This window comes from Bufo bufo, chromosome 1 (genome assembly GCF_905171765.1).
Source record: "Bufo bufo chromosome 1, aBufBuf1.1, whole genome shotgun sequence".
NCBI classification, from domain to species: domain Eukaryota; kingdom Metazoa; phylum Chordata; class Amphibia; order Anura; family Bufonidae; genus Bufo; species Bufo bufo.
Window position 1 is genome coordinate 233,929,084 of NC_053389.1, and position 21,109 is coordinate 233,950,192.

The following is a 21,109-nucleotide window of genomic DNA, read 5'->3' on the forward strand; positions in this document are numbered from 1 at the left end:
TCATCTGGAATCCGAGATTGAGGGAAAAATGTGATGGTGCAAATAAATCAAAAACAAAAAACAAAACACAAAGCCAAACATGAGGGCAGCTAACAGGCGAGCTACTGATCTGTACCATACAGAAAACAAACTGTCCAATTCCTGCAGAGCCACGGTCACCTAAACAACGAACTCCAGTTATCACTGCCTCAGTCATAGTGCCTTGCGCCTCACTACGTCTGCACTGACTACACTAGAAACATGCCTCTCATACACTCCCTGGGTGATGCCAGTCTGTGGCTTAAATTATTACACATACAGGGTGATTCAAAAAGGAGGGCGTAAAAGTACAGAACTGTAACTAAACAAATTCTGCTCTTTAAAAATAAAAGCTGTGCTGATTGGTTGCAGTTTTCATGAATCTGCCCCTATAGTTGAAGGGGTTGTCTCACTTCAGCAAATAGCATTCATAATGTAGAGAAAGTTAATACCAGGCACTTACTTGTATTTTGATTGTCCATATTGCCTCCTTTGCTGGCTTAATTCTTTTTGATGCTCGTTTCCATGGTTACGACCACCTTGCCATCCAGCACCGTTGGCCGTAATTGAGGACTATAGAAAAAAAAAAGTGCTGGACTATGCGTACTCCTGCGGTCCCGGCCACCGGAGAGGCCACACTTTTTCTTATAGTATGCACGTACAGCCACCGCTGCTGGATTTCAGGGTGGTCATAACCATGGAAACGAGCAGTGGATAATGTGATGGTAAAATGAATCAACCCAGCAAAGGAGGAAATGTGGACAATCACAAAGGCCATTTGCTGGAGTGAGAGAACCCCATAAATTTAAACCGGTGCACAAATGAGCAGGTTTAAGATGGTGACATCACAGCAAGAAAAAGCTTGTTGCATGTTGGAATTTGCAAGATCGGGTTCTGTTGTGATAGTATCAATTTGGTAAATGTGCTCCGTATAGAAAACTGCATTTCACATTGGGTAAAGCAAGTCGAAATCACTGGCTGTTTATGTCATGGGAAAAGTCCGGAAGACACAGTGAACAAGCTTTGAGCCATGTATGAGCATAGCCTTAGAAAGTCAACCAAGCTGACTACTATGGAACTTACAAGTGCCACAAACCACGGTATGGCGTATCTTATGAAAAAGTCTGCGTTGTAAGCCATACAAATTACAAATTCCTCAGGGGCTGAAACCGGATAACAAACCAAAATGCTGTGACTTTTGCACTGACTTGCAGGGCCAATTGGAAGAGGAGGAATTTGCTGACGAGCTGGTGTTTGGTGATGAGGTTCTCGTGGGAAGGTCAATCACCACAACATTACAATCTGGGGCTCAGAAAACCCACATGCCCTTATCGAGCACCTGAGGGACCCCAAAATAAATGTGGCCTGTGGACTAAGCAGACAGTCTATGGTTCCTTCTTTTTTTGCGGATGATACTGTCTCTGGCCGCCCCTACCTGGAAATTTTAAGGGAATGGCTTATGCCACAGAGAGAGAGGAAGATCTGCCAGACGTAGTCTAACAGTAGGATGGTGCTCCTACTCATTGCCATATCGGAACCTTGTAGCGGCCACGATGGAATACGCGATTCACTAATGTTGCGCTGGCCTCCACGATCACCAGATTTAACACTCAGACTTCTTTATGATGGGCTACATCGATAACTTAGTGTATGGGACCCCTCCAGCTACAGGATATGAACCACCTGACAACGCATCACTGAAAAAGTGACGTGCTGGCATGTGTCAGGGAAGAACTGGACTGCCACCTCGACATCTGCCATGTCACCAATGGAGCTCACATCGAACATATGTAGTATATAGATAAAACTTGGATATTGTGTCTTTTCGTGTTAATAAATTTATGTTATGCTCTCTAAGTTATGAATACCGAGGCTATTATTTCACACCATTATTTTTGAATCACCCTGTATTTTTTATTGCAAAAGTAAGAACCCTTTAGGCTCAAGACAAAACACATTTATCTATAAAAATGTCTTCTTGTCAACCACTGTCAGTTTCTACATGACACATTTCCTTTTGAACCCAACAAAAGGTAGCAGCTATTTCAACAACAAAAACCCCACAAACTCCACATAAGGATATAAAGAATAGTCTGATGCAACCACAAAAAATACACAAGCATATGTATGGGTGTTGGGGATGGACAGATGTAATGGTTCAATATAAAGACTCTGTGTGAAGCTTATGAAACCCAAGATCAAATCAACAGTAAATCTAAGTGATCGGTTCTGGTGCAGTCATTTGTATTACACCCGTAGGCAGTGCACTGCCACATTCAGGGGAGCAACTAAAAAATAAAATAAAATAAAAAACAAAAATACAATTATATACATTAGAATTAAAGGGTTTATGACCCCCTCTAATGCAAGGCCCCTCATATAGGTTATACTTACCCCGCTCCCCTGAACCCGCGTTGCGCCTCCATAACAATCCAGCGATTTTAGCAGGCCAAGACCGGGACGAGCCTCTCTAGCATAGTGGGTGACAGTAGGAAGGCTTGTCCCCCGTTGTGGCCTGCTACTGGCTGCTCTCCCCGCGCAACGGGGAGATGCAGCAGTGGCCATGCAGGGATCTGGAGCGACGTGGGTGCCAGGGAGTGGGGTAAGTATAACCTATATGGAGGGGCCTGGGCATTAGGGGGGTCATTATAGGTGTTGGATAACCCCTTTAAGGTTCAAATTATAGCCAAAGAGGTTTTGCAGGCAGGACTTTAATAACTGATTGTCGTATCACCTCATCCTCACAATTTAGGTCACCATTTGGACTGCATTTGGATATTTTTTCCTCAAAATCCAGAATAAATAAAAAATCTTAAAGCCTTACAACGGGTTGGGAGGAAAGCTTTGTGAAACCTAAAAAGGTTAATACACACAATGAATATACAATGCTGGTCCTCCACTACAAGGCACCATTACCCACAGACAGGACTACATTGCAGGAAATCCAGCAACAATGCCAATGTCTGAAAATGAGACAGTGGTGAGACAATGCAAAGATCTATTGACAGAGGAGCAGGACTCCGCAGGACAGTGGTCTGGTAACAATAAAAGGAAGCACCAGACACCTTAAGAAGGAGGCCGAAAACAACACCAAGTCCACAGCAAGGGCACAACCACAGCAGAGAAATGGAGCGACCTCTAACTGGCTGATTTGGAATAAACCAGGCAGATGAAATCACATGTATGAGTCTCGTTCCTGGGTTAGAAGCTAGTCATGCAGTGATCACATTCGCAGCAGCCGGGGAGAAACAGGCAATGGATGGGAAAGATCAGGAAGCTGGGTTCTCGAGTCAATCAGGATGTGACAGGCAAGTAAATGATTTGGCGAGCCAGCCGGGATGCGACAGGGATGTAAAGCTACATTACCTTCGTGGACACAGCAGGGACAGAAGGAGATAGGTCTGCGGCGTGGAGTCCCCACAATGGGATCAACTTGAGAGAATGACATATGGGGCAAATAGATGGTGGTGGTGGTGGTAAAATTCACAGAGCAGCAGGGTTTAAAAATGGAGAAGGGTAGGAGGACGGACAAAACAGGGAAAAAAGCAGAAAGTACAAAGAGAGTGAGAGCAGCAAACAGCAAGAAGAAAACGTAGGAAAACAGACCCAAACCGTGTCATAGCATATGGCAACTGCTGAGTAATCCCTGCAGGGCTAGGACAGGGTCAAAGTTTCCACTACTGTCTCACAGATGTCAAAAAGACATTTCCTAGATACTGGTGCACAACTATGACTGGGTGAAAGTTCTGAAAAGTTAGTGCACTTGTGGCCAATGGTCTTCACTGGTCAAACTGCAATACCTACGTACAACAGACTGAACTAAACATCAAACACTTCAGGTCACAACGAGGCTGAGATAGTGAACAAAATTGTGGACAATAATTTAGAAACCAAATTTATTTTTATTTTTTTCTGTATATTTAGTCCATCAGAAACTTGGATGGGGGCAGCTTCTCCAACAGTTCTAGAATCCCGTGTATGAAGCACCATGTTTGTCTCCGTCTATATAGTTACCATTGAAAAACCATTCATTATAATATCTTTAAAGGGAACCTGTCACCTCCAAAAACCATCCCAAGCAGCCAGCAGTACCTGAGAGTAGCCAGCAGCGTGTTTCAGACAATAATTTTCTTCCTGAATGCCGATGCGGCTAAAGCTCAGAAAACGTTCTTTTATCCCTTGCCGGCGCGCTTCTCTAGTCATGCCTGAAGTCAAGGGGGCAGCGGCCTCTTTGCTTCAAGTCAAGATAACCACGCCCCCTTCGCTGTGACTGACAGCTGGCAGTTCGGCTGGCTTTGCCAAACTCTCTGCATAAGCGCTGTCAGTCACAGCGAAGGGTCAGGGAAGGGGGCGTGGTTATCTTGACTTGAAGCAAAGAGGCCGCTGCCCCCTTGACTTCAAGCATGACTAGAGAAGCGCGCTGGCAGGGGATAAAAGAACTTTCTCTGAGCTTTAGCCGCATCGGCCTTCAGGAAGAAAATTATAGTCGGCAACACGCTGCTGGCTACTCTCATGTACTGCTGGCGGCTTGGGATGGTTTTTGGAGGTGACAGGTTCCCTTTAAGGCTGGTTTAACACTATTACTAAGATCTGGCATTACCGGAAGCCACAGGAATGCCACCATCCCCATTAACTAAAATGGGGACCGGCAGAGATCCTGTCCCAACCCAACAAACACACAGATGGATGACATCCCTGTAGCTTCAGGCAATGCCGGATACAGAGAGATCTGACAGGCTGTTCCAGCAGAGAACAGCCTGTTGGATCTGAGAAATGCTAGTGTGAAACCAGCCTAAGGTTCTGGTTTTCGGATACAGTGCTCCTAATCCCTATTAAAACTTTGCAGCCCCTAGAGGGAGCTAACAGCATACTGCTGTATACAGTAAGCTCTTAAGTTCCCCTAGTATAGGCTCCAAGCAGCAGAAATGCATTATCTAGCTCTATGTCAATGCATGGAATTTGGAACTCTAACATACAGACAATATGAAATTTAAAATTTTATTACAAGCAGGAGACTCCATTATATGTAATACTTCTTTACTGGACTCCAATCAACAGCAAAGATTAAATAAAGATATGAAGAAAAAAAAAAATGTAAAGAAACATGCAGTGAGGTACACTGGCAGCCAATCACAACACAGCATAGGATATATAAGCTCCTGTAATATGCAAATCATCCTCTTTCTTTGCTGTTGACTCCAGCTAAGTGTACTGTTTTTTGTCTTGTGTGACAGGATATTTATGTTCATCCCCGTAGATATTTACCACATATAGCTACTACCACGGTACCCCACTGTTTCCTGTGGTAAAGTGGTCCTTGTTTTGGATTATTACCCAACTCTCATACACTTCCCCTTAGGGCTCATTCAGACGGCCGTATGCTGTCCGCAAAAAATACTGAATGCTATCCGTTTTTTTGCGGATCCGCAAAAAAACGGATCTGCAAAAAAACGGATAGCATTCAGTATTTTTGCGGACCCATAGACTTCAATGGGGCCATGTCCTGATTTTCACGGACAAGTATAGGACATGTTTCATTTTTTTTGCGGATCCGCAAAAAAACGGATAGCATTCAGTATTTTTGCGGACAGCATACGGCCGTCTGAATGAGCCCTTAGTGTTAGGATCTTTTTACCACTTCCCTGCTACCGTCCTCCGGTGGCTTAATCCTCTCCCTGCGGCGAGTTTGCGTCTTCTCCCCCTGAGAGAACGCTGCTCTCCGCTGTGTGCGAGTGACAGCTAACGCTGGTCATCAGCTGTGTTTCGCTGCACACAATCTCCTCACTACCTCAGGCTCGGCACTAAAGAGATTCTCCCGCCAAGTTTCAGCTGTCCGCTCAATTTACCGTTCCTCCAGCGCCATCTTCTGCCCTCCAGTTGTTTTACCACAAGTATCATTCATATAACAGTTATAGTTTTATATATATAGTGGTTTTGCATATCTTATGTGCATGTGCATTCTGCCTCTCCTAATCACCTCATACTAATTAGTAAGTCTTTTTTTCTGCTAGTAGTGCATTTTGCTAGAGCTCCTATCCCATATTACACATAGAATTTTGTCATATGTTACATTATTGGAATTCTTTTATTCCTTGACAATTGTTCATATATTCCTCATGGCTGAAGGAAATGCTGAAGCAGCCTCAGACCCTCAGGGTCTTGAATTTTTGGACGAAAATTTAATCCAGTCTCTGATGGAACAAAACATACAAAAGTCCATTCACGCGGCATTAAACTCTGCTATGTCATCTGTGCACAAGGTTATTAATAAATCCGTGGCCCAAGCCATATCTCATTCCACCACTCCGAATTTACCTCAAGCGATTCCGGCCACTCCATCGGATATTTTTGGCTCAGCAGAAGATTCCGCATCTAATATGGCGCAGGGCCTTCACAAACAAGGCAAACACTCTTACAAACGCCGCTTTATAATTACCGATCCTCAGCCCAAGAAACAAGCCAAAATGGCTAAAACTAAAGAGGATCAGGTTCACACTCTAACGCTACAGAAAAGCGTACATTCAAATGTCAATAGTTTACATCCCTTACCCTCCGCCCCTGAGGAGTTTAAAAATGAAGCGGGCTCGAAAGGCTTCACCATCCCGAGTCAAGCCCAAGACATATTACATCCCCGAGCAAATCTTTCTCAGATGAAATTGTCTCCTCCGACAAAGAGGAGAATTCTGAATACGAAGACGTTTCCGATGAGGAAAATTTTTGGGGCTCAAATACAGCGGATTCCGCCATTTTGGATGCCGCAGGAATCCCATTTTTCAATCCCAATGATATTAAACACCCCAGATCAGGGGAATGGGTGCCCCAATTTCAACATTTTTGGATAAGGAAACCCTTGGATAAGTCGGCCCATAGCAAATTGCGGGCGGAGTGCCCTAGACCCACTTTACAATCAAAAGTGGCAAACACCCCTGACTTAGATCCAACTTTGGTGAAGTATTTAGCCAAATCAGGGAAAACCCCCAAGAAAGGTGTAGACCGCTCCTTCAGGGCCATTCAAGATCGATTTTTGGATTTACTAGGCCCCTTAACAAAAATCCTAGATTTAACAGAGGAAGCCACAAATTTCAGATGCCCCTATAGATTTACCAGTTCTAAACGGCTGGGCACAAAGAGCGGTGTGTTTATTTGGCAATATTAACGCCTCCATTTGCATGGAAAGAAAACGTAGTATTTTAATGAAGTTGGACCCCCAACTTATCCATATGGCATCTGACAGTAACACCCCATCAGATGGCTACCTTTTTGGGGATTCCTTTATTAAGGAGTTAAACCGATACGTAGGATTGTTTTCATCGCTTGACAAAGCACAATCCTCCATGAAAAAAAGTTTTCCAGGGTCGTGTTTTTGGGAGGGCTGGGAAAAGAGGCCGATTTCCCAGCCAGCCGACCCACGAGAATCAATACCCAAGAGGCCTTCCCTGAGCGGACAGATATCCAGCTCCATCCCACTCCTTCAACCCAATGCCCTTTTTCCCCGTTAGGGGATGCCCCTGGAGGGCGAGAGGCCATAGAGGTTTTCCGAGAGCCAGACCCTTGGCAGGTGAGTGTTCCCAGACAGTATTTTTCACAAATACCCCTAGGGGGCAGGATAAAACATTTTTCACACGTTTGGTCTCTGATTACATCAGACTCATGGGTCTTAAATACAGCCTCAGGATATCAAATAGAATTCCTATTTCCACCAATACAAACACACTCACCTCATCCAATTACATTCTCAGAGTCAGACCGCACACTAGTTCAACTAGAAATAGAGGAACTCTATTCCAAGGGCACTATTATTCCAATAACCTCAGAATCCCCAGGATTTGTAAGAAATCTCTTTCTAGTGAAAAAGAGAGATGGCGGTCACAGACCAGTTATCAATTTGAGATTCCTCAACAAGTTCGTGCTTTACCAACACTTCAAAATGGAGGGAATTCGTCTCCTGAGAGACCTTTTGTTACTGCACGATTGACTGGCAAAAACAGATCTCAAGGATGCTTATCTCACAATACCTATGCATCCACTGTCCCAGCCATACCTCCTATTTGTTTGGGAAAGCCAGAAATGGCAGTTTACCAGCTTGCCTTTCGGTCTTTCCTCCGCCCCTTGGTGTTTCACCAAACTATTAAAACCAGCAGTATCTCTACTGCAGTCCCGAGGTGTTTGTCTCATAATATACTTAGACGATTTACTTATTATGGCCCAATCGCTGTCCCTCATACATCTCCACATTTAGTGGACCACAACCTTATTGACCAATCTGGGATTCCTTCTCAATCTCGAGAAATCTGTTCTAACTCCCTCTCGGGAAGTAGAATTCTTGGGTTTTCTCAACACTCAGCCATTCTGAGTCTCCCTCCCAGGAAGCTAAAAACCATCCGAAGAGAGATTCGGTCAGTCTTGAACAGACAGCGGATCTCACTTCGCACTTTAGCTCTGATAGTAGGTCTGCTATCCTCTTCCATTCAAGCAATTTTCCCCGCTCCTCTACATTATTGAGCTCTCCAACGCTTGAAAACCCGTCACCTCAGGGAAGGTTTGGGATATTCGGACAAAGTAGCCCTTTCTGCGGACGCCAAAGCGCAACTCCTGTGGTGGTTGGATCACATCCAATTATGGAAAGGGAAGGCCATCTTCAATTCGGTTCCAGATCTGATTCTGGAATCAGATGCCAGTTGCAGCGGATGGGGTGCCTGGTGCGGCTCCTTATCCACTGGTGGCAAATGGTCTGAAGAAAAGGGAAATACTTCACATCAATTGCCTGGAACTCTTGGCAGGATTCTTCGCTGTTAAGAGTTTTGCAAGAGACAGATCGCACTGTTGCATTATCTTGCGGATGGACAACATCTCTGCAGTACAGTATGTGAAACGTCTGGGAGGCACCAGATCAGAAATCCTGGCCAACATAGCGAGAGAATTCTGGCACTTTTGTCTCGACAGAGACATTATGCTGAGGCGGAATATCTTCCAGGCCTTTCCAACTCAGTCCCAGAGTAGAACTTTCGCTTCCTAACAGACCACAGCGACTGGCGTCTAGATCCTATGATTTTCCAACTCCTCGACTCACTGTGGGGCCCCCTCCAATTAGACCTTTTCGCATCTTGATTAAACCGTCAGCTTCCCAAATTCTTCAGCTGGCGTCCCGACCCGGAGTCGTTGGGCACATATGCCCTCGTCCACCTCTGGCCTTCGGGAACTCTATACGTGTCCCCCCCCCCCCTTAGCTCTCATTCCGAGAGTACTGTTGTTGACCAGAACCCAGAAATTGACGATTCTGGCCCACTCAGTCTTGGTTTCCTCAACTACTGGGGATGACCATAGACTTTCCTCGCTTATTCCCTTCCGGGAATCCTCATCCGTTAGTCTTGTCAGATCTACTTCATATAGTAGCATGGCTCATCTTGGGTCAACAGAGTTTGATATCGGACTTTCACACTCAGCTCAGGATATCCTCTCAGATGCTTGGGCCCCAGGTACAAGGTCTGCTTACAGATCAGCCTGGAGACTTTGGGCTGATTGGTGCTTACAACGGAACGTGGATCATGTTCATGCACCTATGGTACAGATCTTGAATTACCTATCAGCATCTTTTTATGCTGGGAAAGCCTATCGGACGATTAACGTTTATCGTTCAGCGATTTCCTTTCATCACGCTCCGCTCCAGAATATGTCAATAGGTAAAAGCCCCCTTGTCTGTAAGTTAATAAAAGGTATGAAATTCCGCAAACCTCCTTTACCCAAGTATCATTCTACCTGGGATGTTACTTTGGTACTTAACCTTTTTGTCTCATGGGGAGATAATGATCTTCTATCTTTAAAGCTCCTTTCTTTTAAAGAGGACCTTTCATCAGAATCAAGTATGTAAACTGAATATACATACATGGAGTGCGGCGCCCAGGGATCCCCCTGCACTTACTATTATCCCCGGGCGCCGCTCCGTTCTCCGGTTATAGGCTCCGGAAAAGTCATAGTTAGGCTCCACCCATTTGAGCCTGCCAACGTCTCTTTCTCCTATGTTGTAGCGCTGGCCAATCGCAGCGCTCAGCTCTTAGCATGGCTAAGAGCTGAGCGCTGCGATTGGCCAGCGCTACAGCATAGGAGAAGGAGACCGCGGCAGGCTCAAATGGGTGGAGCCTAACTATGACTTTACCGGAGCCTATAACCGGAGAACGGAGCGGCGCCCGGGGATAATAGTAAGTGCAGGGGGATCCCTGGGCGCCGCTCTCCATGTATGTATATTCAGTTTACATACTTGATTCTGATGAAAGGTCCTCTTTAAGTTGGCTACTCTTCTATGCCTACTCTCTTTCAACAGTCTCTGATATCAGAGCCTTAGACATATCACGGAGACAATTTTCCCCACAAGGCGTATCCTTCTCCATTTCCCAGCGTACTAAGACCAATTTTCCTTACAGTTTTTTGACCCCGCCTTTTAACAAGAACATTTGTGTATTGTTCGTTGTCTCAAGGCCTACAAACGTAAGACTGAATCTCTTAGGCAACCAGCTCATTCCCAATTATTAATATCGTTCTGTAAACCTCACCTTCCGGTTTCATCCCCAACTCTAGCCAGGTGGATTAGGCAGTCTATGCAATTAGCAGGTATCGATACCTCCGTATTCGGGGCTCATTCCGTTTGGGGTGCTACGTCTACAAATGTTAGGCAGGCTGGTGCCTCTCTATCTGACATTCTTAAGGGGGTCGACTGGTCGTCAGAATCCACATTCAAAACATTCTACTTTCGACCCGAACCTCATACCTCCATGTTCTTAATCTAATCGCATAATATAGAGTTCAAGTTTATTACTCATGTATTGTATTAGCTTTAAACATGCATATAATGGAGTCTCCCGCTTGTAATAAAATTTGAGATTTTCCTAGCTGCTTGTGCAGGAAAATATGGATTTTATTAAAGACAGGAGACGAACATTATCCCACCCAATAACCCACCCGGTTTCTGTTCTCTTCTAGTTTAATATTCTTCTGGGAGTCTTCAGTCGATCTCTTTCCTCGACATGGCTCATTGAACTTTGGATGATTTCCAGTTTTTTGTTCAGGAAAGATTGATGACATGGGAGTTCGTTATTTCTGTTCGTTTACATGAAAGAAAGAGGATGATTTGCATATTACAGGAGCTTATATATCCTATGCTGTGTTGTGATTGGCTGCCAGTGTACCTCACTGCATGTTTCTTAAATTTTTTTTCTTCATATCTTTATTTAAACTTTGCTGTTGGAGTCCAGTAAAGAAGTATTGCATATAATGTTAGTCTCCTGTCTTTAATAAAATCCATATTTTCCTGCACAAGCAGCTAGTAAAATCTCCAATTTAGTACAGCCACTGAGTTATTCAATGAAATATATCTTTATAAAAACCACCTGCTGTTTGTTCTTTTCCTCATTTCTCTGTCCACCTTGCTGAGGTGGACGCACATTCTCAGTTCCATCTTTTAGTTGCCACCAGCCCTATTTTCTTTAAGAATTTCGCTGCTGCAGATAGAACACGTCCCATGATAAAAGACACACCCCTTGAGCTGTCAGCTTGATATAAATCCAGCAGAGCAACGAATGGGGAGATCTCTAGCTTTGTTAGAAATTGATTGTCTTGTACTAGATGTCTGGTTTTAATTTTTTCATCATGGGATAACCCCTTTAATCCTTACAAATAGTTTGACCAATAAGAGACCTGATATTAATAGGTGGCGATTCATTTTAAACAAAGCAACTGTTCATGTCTTCTAATACACATCTGTATCCCATGACACCATGTACTGCACAACGATGGCTGAACCAGACACCTAAGGCTCCATTCACACGTTTGCAAATCTGTCCGCATCCGTTCTGCAATTTTGCGGAACGGGTGCGGACCCATTCATTCTGTACGGGGCAGGAATGGATGCGAACAGCACACAGTGTGCTGTCCGCATCCGCATTTTTCGATCTTCCTGTCCGCGGCTCCGGAAAAAAAGAAAAAGCAATTGCGGACAAGAATAGGCATTTCTATGGGGGTGCCGACCAGGTGTATTGCAGGTTTTCTGATGGTTTTTGAAGCCAAAACCAGAAGGTGAATTGAAAAAAGTGTCGATAACGTATCTTTCCTTAATACTTTCTCTCCTCCTATGATTCACACCTGATTTTGGCTTCAAAAACTGCATCAAGAAGCCTGAAGGTGTGTCCGCACCCTAAACGTCCAACAGCACAATCAATCCCTTTTTGGTAATTACATTTTTAATGTAAAGAAGCCAATAATTACCGTATTCACCTCAAATGCAATAAATTATTTTCATTTATCACATATGATGGACTTGGGTACAGCGACTCAGCTGACAGTAGCACATATAATAGGTTTTGATACAGCTGCTCAGCAGACAGTATCTGTACACAATCTTAGATACAACGCCTCTGCAGAAAGTATCTAACATGATATGCTTAGATACAGCCACTCAGCGGACAGTGTTACACATAATGGGGTTTTTATAGAGCGGCTCAGGCGACAGCATCACACATGATAGGCTTAGATACAGCAGCTCAAGAGACAGTATCACACATTATATGGTTAGGGTCAACTGCTCAAGAGAATTCACAAATGACTAATACATGCAGAGGGCTCAGCAGACAATAGCACACACAATAGGCTTACATACACCAGCTCAGAGTATCATACATGACTGGCTTAGATACAGCAGCTAGTATCACACGTGATTGGCTTAGATACAGCATCTCTACAGAAAGAAAAGAAAGGAAAATCTGACTCTCCAAGATAGCGAAGAAACGTAGCTTTATTTGCGTTTTTTTTTAAATCTTCAAAACACAGGAACAGTTCAGTTAGGCCGAATGCACACGGCCGTGGAACACAGACATGAGTGGTCCGTGGTATCCCGGCCTGGCATCCCGCACGGCGTCATTGGTTGCTATGACGCCGTGCGCTTCATGCCGCCGCTGCACAACAGTAATACACTTGTATAGATCATACCAGTGTATTACTGTAGTGCAGCGGCAGCATGAAGTGCACGGCGTCATCGCAACCAATGACGCCGTGCGCTCCTGCTGTCAGCAGGATGCCAGGCCGGGATACCACGGACCGCTCACGTCCGTGTTCCACGGCTGTGTGCATTCAGCAAATTATTTATGGTCTGAAACACGTAACTTAACTGTTCCTGTGATTTGAAGATTAAAAAAAAAACGCAAACAAAGCTACGTTTCTTCGCTATCTTGGAGCTGGATTTTCCTTTTTTTTTTTTTCTTTTTGCCATTTATCATCGCATCCAGGTGCGCAATCAGTGCTCAGCTAGTGGAGGGGAAGGTGAGAGCTGCCTTATATTTTTCTTGTGACAGCATCTCTACAGAGTATCACATATGCAAGTATTAGATACAGCTGCTCGGGAGCCACATAAAATGACAGAATTACGTACAAAGGCTTAGCAGACAGTATCACACATGACTGGCTTAGATACTCAGCCTTGACGTTTGCTACATGTATTATACATGTAAATGACATTACACTGGATAAACGTTGTTTTGCTACAATTTCTTCTTGTTGTTTTAATGCCAGGATTAGGATTCATAAAGGGAACTTTGGGGAGTCAGGGAGGTGTAATCGGGGATTATGCAGGTTAGTATCAGGGTGTGATTTGGGCATACATACCACCCAGGTGCAAATCGATGAGGTCACTGTAATAAGACTCTCCCCAATAGTCTACAATAAGGAATTGTGAAGAGAGTTATTGCATTGACAACAGAGAAAGCAGGAGAGACAGAGAGAACGAGAAAAAGAGAAGATGAAATGGTTAATATAAAGGTAGGGCGCAAAGATAGAGGTTGTGAAGGTGGTTCAGGAAAGCAGTGGGGGAGATGCAGGGAGCAGAGATGGAGGTTTGGAGAGACAGGTGACATAGGGACAGAAATAATGGAGCAGTAAGCTTTGGAAAACAACAGAAGAGCCGTGTGAGCGGAAGATGAGGAGAAAGAAGAGATGATGAAGGTTCCAGACCAGAAGACAGAGAGAAGACATCATCATGCAACACATTATGCAGACAGTACAGATGGAAGCACTGCAGCAGGAAGCGCACACCTAGCACTGGGCAGTGGCCTTACCAGGAGCTCTCTGCCGAGGCAATCACTCCCATCGTCTCCTGATTGTATTACATAGAGAATCTACAGTCTATTTCCATCCAGAATTTGAAATTTGGCATTGGATATGAGTAAATGAACTGATATAACTTTACCAACCTTGAGTTACATTATAAAGTGCACCTACCATTTCAGAAATGTTAACCTACATAGATCCTAACTGTTTTGTGCTGAATGATTCCACAGTATGATCTTATGGTGCTCTAAACTGCATTTTCTTGACACAGAGCTCCAAACCCTCTGTAAGGACAAAGAGTTACATGATAACATTTGAGCTGCATGCAGCCACCTAGAGGGAACTAAGTGCCTGCAGATTTAACTCCTTAGTGCCATCTGCTGTACATGTAGGGCACTAGCGGAAGGTAGTTAGCCCCACGCACCTTACATTTACAGCACAGGAATTGAGCAAGTTCAGGACCTGAGCCCACAATACACCAAGCAGTTGTCAGGTGTATATTACAGCCCACACTGTGCTGCAAGGGCCAAGACCAGAGAGAACTGTAACACCGTCAGATGCCAGGGTCACTAGCGACAGAGTGAGGGGTGGCTAGCTTTTTTTTATACTGCCCCTTCCTCCCCTACGATCACAGGTTTCCGTGGCAGAGGTCTATTGAACTTTTGACGTCTCTCTGGCAGGAATAAACTACTACAATACAGGGATGTAATATTACCACTTTACAAAGCTTTGGTGCAGTTGAGTTCTGAGCACCATTCCATAGAAAGGATGCCCTGGAGCTGTAAAAGTACAAAGTAGAGCGACTAAACTGATAAGGGGCATGGAGGTTCTTAGTTTTGAGCAAAGATTACAAGAATTACATGTATTTAGTTTTGAGAAGAGAAGTCTAAGGGGGGACATGATTACCCTATACAAATGGGCCACACAAACAATACAGTAAAAAACGGTTCATGCCCTCAAAAGACAAGGGAGCACTGCCTCCGACTGGAGAAGAAAAAGTTCAGTCTCCAGAATTGTCAAAGCTTCTTTACTGTAAGAACTGTGAATCTGTGGAATAGACTTCCTCAGGAAATGGTCACAGCAGGAACAGTGGACAGTTTTAAAAAGGGTTGAGATGAATTCTTAAAAGTAAATTACATTAATGCTTATGAAAATGTGTAGAAATCTGAGTCTTTCTAACTTGATGGACTTATGTCTTTTTTCAACCATATCAACTATGTAACCGAATTTCTATGGATGCACTGCATCCATAATGGTCTGCACAAGAAAAAATCATAATATTTATCCTGCGCATAAATGCTGAAAAAAAACCCATGGGTTTATTAGCCACGTCACCTCCCAAAAATAGAATAAAAAGTGATCAAAAACTCTTCCGTTAAATCCTATGGCCTGTCTCTTTCAGAGAAATAGTGAGGAATGACATGACTAATATAGGTATTTAGAGGATACTGTTCCAGACGAGAAAGTTGATCGCTATTAAATCGGATCAGGTGCAGTCCACCCAACCACGTAGAATGAATACTATTATCAGACTGGAAAGGGGAATGTATATAAAAAGGAAATGACTTCATATAATAGAGGCAATGTGGAGCAGGTGGTTTGATGTCCAGGGATTACCCTCACCACACTTGCTGGGTGACGGGACTGGGGTTGTCAGGTGATCAGGGAGGAAATATTAATAGTAATTGCTTCCCGTCTCTAGTTGTGGATTTCAGATTATAAATATGTCATACAGAAAAACTATATTGGCTCCTTATCGCAACCATCTCTCTTCATGGAGGGTGGGAGTTTATCAGGGGCTATTTTGTACCATTTTGTTGTGGTGTATCTACATTTCTGATTTAAAAAAAAAAAAGTGTTCAAGAACGTAAACAGCAGGACTCAGTAACACATTTGTATGCAGTGTACTCCCCCTAGTGGTGACTGCAGGCAGCCAGAATGTTATCAGTTGTGTGACATGAAGCAGGGATTTGGAGCTTTGTAGCAGAATACATCTAGGACATAAACCTGGTTCTATGATAATCATGGATAAGTTAGGTTACACAAATACAAGTTTAATCAAGAAGAAATAATTAATAAACAACCCAGAAACACAAGAAACTGGAAAGGAGGGAGTTACACAGATGATATATTAGCAGTAAATGACGCCAACGATTATTTACAAGTTGAACTCTCCTAGAAGAGGCGACCCTGCGGAGGATCGCAGTGCTGTGGGCAGATACCACAGATGAAAGCACTCTGTATTCAATGGTGTGCTATACCAGCTGTTGTCTACTGTGCCTCAAGACTATTGGACCTCAGTGCAGAGATCTCAAATATTAATACAGGACAGCGGAGTACCTTGAGATGATGGGAATTGTTCTTTGGCTTACATTGTTAGTTTAGTTCTGGGCTACAAAAACTGATCTGCTGTTATCCTTGCTGCCTGCTATCATAGTGATGTATCGAGTTAGATAATGCACCGACCTAATGCAGGTATGTAGCTGAGAAAAGGTGCAGTTGGACAATCCCATTGACATCTATGGGGAGATTAAAACAGTAAGGGGTCCTTTGCACATGAGTTTTGCAGCTGTTTCCCTGACCCCATCTGTCTCACTTGGCTACAACCCATGCAGGAATAGAGCAGTGGTGAGACGTTCCTCTCTGCTGGATAACTGGGGAAAACCACCCGTTAAGTGCTGCACTGCCTCCTGGTGTGAGCCTCGATTGTATGACAACTCTCCATAAAAATAGCTGTACACTGACTAACAATGTTTCATATTATTATTTTTTGGTCAGTTAAAAATGTGTTGTCCCCCCTCCCCCAACAGTAGAGGCAGAATTCTTAATCAGTCTGTTCGGACACTGGTCTGTAATGTTGAGGTCAGTTCTGTTTGTTATACGTAGGGCACCAACCTGCTCCAATAAAAGATAGGAGCAGAACCTTCACACAGGGGATTCTCAGAATTGAGGAGAGTAAAAATGGATTAATATTAACAGATAACATTAATATTAATAATAACAATAAATCACAAGTTTATCGTTTGTCAAACATGAAGGTCACAGATTGCAGCGGTTACACAGAGATGGATTGGAATTGACGGCAACGACCCAACCAGATTGAGACAATTTTACAGGAGTCAATGTCTGGGGGCGTGAAAACACAGATCAGGAGGAGGAGGTGGGATCCCATAAAACATAGTACTGTAGAGTAGTCACAATAGTTAATAGTATATACACTGCATCTATGACTGACACTGGGCTCTGCCTTCTATAGAATGTGCACAGGATGGTTCAATGTCCGGAACTTGCCAGAGGCTGCAAAAATATACAAGAAATCTAGAATATTACCAGCTTCTCCGCGCAGCGCTTTCTCCACAGCCACGCCCCGCTCCTCCAGCTGCCGCTGCTTCTCTTCCACTTGTTCCAGCTGCCGCTGAATAATCTGCAATGGGATATGATCCAAAATAATATAGTTATCCAACCTATCCTGACCTAAGATTTTTTACAGCAGAGACTTTGTTGCAAGGTATCAGTGCAGGTAAACTGCATCAGTCTGGTGTCCAGGCGGTTCCGCTTATGAAGGACTGTCTACATTGGAAACAACTGTAATATACCCGAGGGGTTTTAGCTTCGGAAATTTACTGACAGCAGGCAGAGATATGGAAAAGTCAGAAAGTTGCAGAAGTTTATCACACAATAAATAATCAATAGTTCAATAAACTCTTCCACATTATGTAAAGGGAGTTTTATCAGTGTATACTGGCAGGTCTCTGAGGTCACTTACCTGAGCCCGATGCAGCCTTTTAAGCTCCTCCTGTTTAGCTTGTCTCCGGGCAGCTTTTTGCACCCTCTTGGTGAGTTTAGCGTTCAACTCCTCATCCGTGTAGGTTTTCTGTAGGGAGGAGTACACTTGATAATCCTGGGGACCATGGTCGCCTTACTTCTATAGCACAGACGCTCAGAAGACTACCCTCCAACATCCCACCTCCCCCGCTCCATAATGGTCACCTCACCCTAAGTATCTACAGTACCCGGCCAGTGTCTCATCGCTAGGTCATATAGACTACAAAGAAGGTAAATAACATCATGCAAGAATAGAGGGAGGGTGATGTGACTGCAGCTTCTGCACCCCAAAAACAGGGACTACCACAGAAAAGCGGAAGATCTCAGCATTAACCAGTTAGAGTAGAGAGGAGATGGAATGGACAGATGAGCAGCGTAATGTCACTACCTTTGATGAGTACGATCGTCTGAACGCCAGAGCATGGGGGACATAGACCGACTGACACAACACAACCGCAAAGGGGAAATGAAGCAAATTAATCAAGTTAAAGCAAATGAAAATTAATCGATGAAACAATAATTAAACATAAGTGACATGAAAAATGCTCACTGGTTGCCAGGGAGTGTTACAGAGGATTAGATGAACACAGCTCAGACTTGGGGGAAAATGGAGCACAGTTCCTTCGATGCGATCTGTGTCTTTGCTTTCTGGGAAAGCTGGATGACACCTAATATGACAGCCAAGACAGCTCATAGAAAGCACATTTCTGCAGTTATCAAACAATGCTATTGGTGGCCATTGAAGTCCTATGAATTGTGCCACAAAGGGGTGGGCTTTATGCAAATTTGCTGTTTTGGGGGCGTTCTCAAATAGAAAAGAGGGCAGGCCTTAAAGGGGTTTCCCATCCGAGACAATGGGGCATATCGCCAGAGGTGGGACCCGCACCGACGCTGACAACGGAGTGGTGGCTGGAGGACCCCGGGTTTCCCAGGGTCCGGCCACCGCCAAGCCCTCTCCCCATACAAGTGAACGGGAGCACACCGCGCTTTTGCAGCCACCACTTCCATTCATTTCTATGGGGCCGACGGAAATAGCCAAGCCAGCGCTTGGCTATTTTCGGCTGTACCATAGAAATGAATGGAGGGCGGCTGCGCAGGCGCAGTGCGTCCTCCACCACCTTTCCCTGTTCCGTTCTTGGTGTAGGTGTGGGGTCCCAGAGGTGGGACCCGCACCTATCAGACAATGGGGGCATATTGTCTGACAATGGAAAACTCCTTTAACATTGCTTGCCCTTTTGGATTCAATTGTTGGTAAGTATGCTATATTGGTTGTCACTCAGCTTTCCCAGAGGCAGATACAATGAAGAAATGGCTGAACAGAACTGTTCACAGCCTGATGAGAAACAACTCCCTGACAGGGTTATTAGCACAAGAGTTTACAATGTCCGAGCTACACATATATTTAAAAAAAAAACAAAAAAAAAAAAAACAGGCAGACAGCAAGCAGCGGACTGGCCAGAGCACCCAATCAGATCACTGCTTATTTTCCAGCCTGCACTGGAAAAATATAAGCTGAACGCTAATTGGCTGCCAGAGAGTCTTATCGACCAATATAACTAGTTTCATTTTCTAACCTTCACTGACAAATTCAGTATAGAAAAGGCTGGGATTTAACTGGCTGCTACAGGACCACACCAACCAATCAAGTCACTGATGACATCTTCTAAGGGCTGTTTCACACGAGCGGATGCCGTGCGTGACATCCGCTCCGTGAAAGAGTGCCAAGACCCGATGCAGACTACAGAGGCACGGAGCATTAACATGACTGATAATGCTCCGTTCCTCTCTGTGATCTCTTTACTACGAAATCACAGTTGTCACTGTGATTTCGTAGTAAAGAGGTCACAGAGAGGCACGGAGCATTATCAGTCATGTTAATGCTCCGTGCCTCTGCAGTCTGCATCGGGTCCTGGCACTCTTTCAGGGAGCGGATGCCACGCACGGCATCCGCTCGTGTGAAACAGCCCTAACAGCAGAAATCTGGTTGCTCTGGACAACGCCACCATTTTTGACTGCTCTGTTTTTCACAAGAGGTCCTCACTGTTGCCAGTTTTCATTATTTAGCTGCGACAATTATAATACCTGCTAGTTTCTAATAATGTGTTAGAATATTATAATTTATCACCATTGTTTAGTAGAATTATATCATTGACAACGCTACGCACAAGAAACAAAATAATGTCTGCAGCCTTAAAAATGGAGGCAGGGTTATGTATGAACATACATATACTAATGCAGATAAGAACAGGTGTGTTGGCCATAGCAACCAATCAGATTGAAGCTTTCATTCTGGAAACTTATAAAAAATGAAAGCTTATTGGCGGCCATGAATCGCCGTCCCTCCCCCCTCTACCCTGCTATCTATGCGTATTCACATCTACACCTCTGGTGATATAGAATATGGCAGCGCATATTCAGTAATAATTCATCCATCGATGTCTCCATTTTCCAGGCTCGTGGGTAACAGAATTAATACAATTAGCTTAACTGGTGGAAGGAACCATTAAGTCAAGAAATGACAGCGGACACACAGCACAGCTAAGAAGACAATGACTGGGAAGAGTTACTAGCTGGGGGCAGGAAATATGAAGATTACATTTCACATGAACATTTCATCCATCACACAATGTGTCCGAATGCCTCATCCCACGCATTTGTTACCTATGAGGAGCAAAATATGGTTGCGGGGGTTTACTGCCGGACCCTTACTCTAGAGCCAGCCATAAACGTCATTAGATTTTTGAGTACTCAGTTACAAGCACTGGGAACCATTAAAGGTGGGAAGGGGGTACACTTAAAAGGGTTGTCCCATGAACAATATTCTACAGTTTTCAAACCAGCAACTGGATCTGAATACTTTTGTAATTGCATGTAATTAAAAAGTTTGTATAGGCACTGAGTTATTCAATAAAATGTATATGTATAGCTCCACCTGCTGTTTTTTTTTTTTTATTTCTTTGTCCTGCTCACTGAGAAGGCCACACGTGCTCAGTTTCATCCTTCAACTGCCTCCTTAGCTGTGATAGGGAAAGCATGGACACGCCCACCTAGCAGCAACAGAAAAGACACTCCCCTTGAGCTGTCGGATTGATATAAATCTAGCAATGAATGGGGAGATCTCTGGATCCATGTGAGGTACAGAGCTGGTTCTAGCTTTCTTAGAAAGAGCTTTTCATGT

At 44.1% G+C, this 21,109-nt stretch overlaps 1 protein-coding gene across 16 annotated transcripts in view; it reads right to left on the bottom strand.

Moving 5' to 3' along the window:
* Positions 1-21,109, bottom strand: part of MICAL3 (microtubule associated monooxygenase, calponin and LIM domain containing 3) — a 117,436-nt gene that overhangs the window by 8,154 nt on the left and 88,173 nt on the right. For 9 of the 16 annotated variants that reach the window (XM_040436928.1, XM_040436901.1, XM_040436933.1 and 6 more), the window contains 4 exons: positions 18,320-18,370; positions 17,873-17,980; positions 17,437-17,530; positions 3,385-3,450 (listed from right to left, as the gene is read on the bottom strand). In XM_040436928.1, coding sequence (XP_040292862.1) covers positions 3,385-3,450; positions 17,437-17,530; positions 17,873-17,980; positions 18,320-18,370 — 319 coding nt within the window. Of the gene's footprint in view, positions 1-3,384; positions 3,451-13,665; positions 13,717-17,436; positions 17,531-17,872; positions 17,981-18,319; positions 18,371-21,109 lie in introns of all 16 variants that reach the window. The other 7 variants (XM_040436888.1, XM_040436978.1, XM_040436879.1 and 4 more) reach the window with 5 other exon arrangements.